The sequence below is a fragment of the Castanea sativa genome, chromosome 11, assembly GCF_040712315.1.
Source record: "Castanea sativa cultivar Marrone di Chiusa Pesio chromosome 11, ASM4071231v1".
Taxonomy (NCBI): domain Eukaryota; kingdom Viridiplantae; phylum Streptophyta; class Magnoliopsida; order Fagales; family Fagaceae; genus Castanea; species Castanea sativa.
This window is the reverse complement of record NC_134023.1, coordinates 14,568,981-14,572,459: the sequence shown is the minus strand read 5'-3', so window position 1 is coordinate 14,572,459 and position 3,479 is coordinate 14,568,981. Positions and strand designations below refer to the sequence as shown.

The 3,479-nt window shown below is 38.7% G+C and overlaps 1 protein-coding gene and 1 non-coding gene across 2 annotated transcripts; both read right to left on the bottom strand.

The window, feature by feature from the left end:
• Positions 1–262: 262 nt before the first annotated feature.
• On the bottom strand, positions 263–367 carry LOC142618148 (small nucleolar RNA Z122). The gene has a single exon (XR_012841197.1). It is a non-coding gene; the product is annotated as a small nucleolar RNA Z122 (small nucleolar RNA).
• A 301-nt stretch (positions 368–668) lies between these two features.
• On the bottom strand, positions 669–2,425 carry LOC142617373 (uncharacterized). The gene has a single exon (XM_075790201.1). The coding sequence runs from the start codon at positions 2,176–2,178 to the stop codon at positions 943–945; it is 1,236 nt and encodes a 411-aa protein (XP_075646316.1). The 5' UTR covers positions 2,179–2,425; the 3' UTR covers positions 669–942.
• Between the last annotated feature and the right edge of the window lie 1,054 nt (positions 2,426–3,479).

Here is a 3,479-nt window from a genome sequence, read left to right as displayed (position 1 = left end):
CAGCGGCATTAATAATGACAATTCATTTATCATATCCCCTCAAAAGTCAAGGTGGCGTAACTATCCGCACAATACAAACAAGTACACTACTGTGTGAAACCCTGTCCTACATATTTAAATCCTATACGCTAGAATCACACGTGGTCCACACCGACCCAAAGCAAAAAAACAAGATAAACAGTAACAGCATTAATCTACTAGTATTAATAGTATTAATTATGCTAATTAAGATTGGAATATATATAGAGAGAGAGAGGGGTAGCTTTGGATCAGACTGACGTGCAAATATAAACAAATTCAGCAGAGCTCTCTCTGGCGCTTCTGATCAGAAAACTGTTTAAAAAACTTTGGGGCATCATTTCCCAAAAACTCCCACGCTAAACTACAAAGTAAAATTCATGGAAAGTGACTAATAACACATTTTAATTTATTAATCATAGCTTAAGCTCTCATTCACCATGTAAGACATCATTAAGACAAATCATATATCTCCTCCAAACTCTAAATCTAAATCTAACCCATAATAATATCTCCTACGCGCTCTCGAAGCGCGTGCGTGCGTGCGTGCAAACCCAAACACAAACACAAACACATTCAGACATGAACAGCAAAAAACAGAGATTCCAAACCTTTCAGATCAAGAACAACAAGAAGAAGAAGAACCATCCTACAAGAACCTGAAACTCAGCTACTACTTCATATCATAGATTTGGGTTCCTATTTTTTTGTTTTCCTTAACATTAAAGTTAGCAAAACCTTAACAACAACAACATAACAAGAAGAAAATCCCCGCATATTTACACGATCTAAAATCAGTTTTTTTTTTTTTTTTTTTATAACTAGAGCAACGAAATTAACTACCAATGTCATGCGGTATTTGCTTCCAAAAAAACAAAAGAGAGGACATTAACATAAACAGAACAGAAAATTTTACTGTTCTGGTCAGATTCGATCGGTGCGGTTCTTGCTATTACTACTATGATAATACGAATGGCCTCTGCTGTTACCTCCGGTTTCTCGTTTCTGCGGCGACGAGAAAAGCTGTCCGAACCCAAACGATTTAGAGGAATACGGACCACGGAGCGAGCAAACCGGCACATTGAGAACCGGGGTTACTCTCACGTTTGCCGAATAGGACCTCTCCATTCCTCTGTGCTTAAACCTGGGCCCGCCATTGAAACTACTCGGACTGCTCGAGCTTCGTTCCAAGCTCTGAAACACTATCTTCCCAGACGAGTTCATTCTCGGACTATCAACCGATACTCCTCTACTCGTCGATTGAGCTTCTTTCGTAAAACTCCTCCCTGTTCTCACGTTTTTGCTGCTGTTGCCATTGCTGTCCATTTGCCTTGTCTGCTTCGGTTTTACCGGTCTCATCTTCGGCGGGTTGCGGTGGATTGAAATCGGGTTTGGGTTTTGTTTCTCGGAGTCGAGGGAGAGTCTGGGGAGATCTTCGAGCTCGTGGCCTGAGGAGGAAGAGGAGGAAAGCGAGAATCGAGAAGAAGATAATAACGACTCGGATGAGGAAGAGTCTGTGTCTTTTAACAGAGGGAGGCTCAACGACGCGTCGTATGAGGAAGATAGAGATGATAATGATGATGATGTGGCCGACTTTGAGCTTCGTTGGAGGAAGTGTTTGAGGGATTTGGGGTTTGTGGTGGTGGTGGTGGTGGACGACGGTGTCGTTTTGGGGTCGGGTTTGGGGTTTGAGTTGTGGTAGAGTTTTTTGAGGCCGAGAAGGTCTTTCCAACGGCTAGAACATCTCGGAGCTTTGGGAGAGAAGAGGTACGGGTCGGTGCTGGAGATCTCGGGTCTCCGGCGGGTTTTTGGACATTCCGGCGACCTGATCTTTGAAACGGTGGGGTCGTTGACTTGAGGTTTGACCGACGAGAGCTGGAGTGGCACGAGCTTTCCGTCGGAGAAGAGCTCGTCGGCGGGGAGCATGGCCACCGGATCTTCCAGCCTGAACTCGAAATCTCCGGCCGGTGCTTCCAGATCTGGTAGCTCGGAGGAAGGCGGCGATTTCGCCGGCGACGGCTGCTTGGGAGCGGCGAGCTTTGAAGAGTCGTCGTCGCGGCTGAAGGAGATGCGAGGGCTGAGCCAGCCGTATGTCGCCGGAGCTAAGTCGATGAAGCTCTCCGGCGACATTCCGATGTTGTTTACACATGCTGAGGCCATTTTCTGTAAACAATGTTGTTGAAGCTGTAGCTTTTCAAAAAAAAAAAAAAAAAAACGGAAATGCTCTGAGTTTCTTCGCCGGAATCACATCGCCGGAAAATGCAGCAAGATCGAGAAAGAGAGAGATAAGGATTTTTGTGTAATAGCTATGTGCTAGGGTTTGGAAGGAAGAGGCTTCTTGTTAATGTGAATGAAGAGTGAGAGAGAGAGAGAGAGTTTGTGAAATGGTGTCAAAACGATAAGGGTACATACATATATAACACTGATTCAAAGCTAGACTAGTAGTAGGCCCAGTTGGCTTGTTGGCGCTCTCTTTCACTCTTGTTTTTACGCTCCTTTTTGGCCCCTCTATTTCTCATTCCTATCTCATATATTATATTATGTCTTTGCGACAAAAACCAAAAATTAAAATTAAAATATATATAATTACAATTTACAATTCACTGATGTATGATTTGGTCAAAATTTAAGCTGTTTATTTATAATTTAAAATTTAATACTTTATCCATATGACATAAGCTCAGATAGAATTTTGTAACTCACTTCTATTAAAAGTATGGTTAAATACATAATTTTGCTTGACTTTTTTATTTTATGTCTTTTTTCTCCAAAAACACATAAAAATACAAGATCAAATAAGATAAAAAAAAAAAATCTTAAAAAATACCTACATTATACAATTTCAAATTACAAATAGGTCACTTAAATTTCGGTCAAAGTATGTAAAGTGTCAAATTTCAAACCACATATAAACAACTTAAATTTCGACCAAATCACATAGGAATAAATTGTAATTTGAACTATATATAAAATATCATCATTTGATTATGTCCAGATTTTTTAAAAATAAATTCAATTTTGATCTCTTAATTGTATATACTCGAATTATTTTGTCCACAAATTATAGATTGTGCACTTTAGTACTTGATGAAGTTACGTCTGGAAAAAGCAAAATGATACATCGCCTTCAATTTTCAAATCAAAATAGACTTATGATATGCTGTTTAATCAAATACTTGAAGTTTTAAAAAACATGTCTAATATCACTTCATAAAAAAATGTATTCAATCTAAATGTGATTGTATAATAAATGTTCAATGAATGCACTTCGGATAAGATTGGGAATATCTTATCATATTTTTTTGTCAAATTTTGGAATTAGTTATATTCCATAAATGAATTATGTAATGGATTACACATTAATTAAGTATTTAGCGTGAATGGGTTGTATTAAATAACTAGCCAGTAACATATGTATTGCATGAAAAATTTTAATATAATATAATTTTTGAAATTTTTTT

Bases quoted from the DNA above. Each gene is read 5' to 3' on its own strand.
- LOC142617373 (XM_075790201.1), bottom strand. From the start codon at position 2,178: ATGGCCTCAGCATGTGTAAACAACATCGGAATGTCGCCGGAGAGCTTC.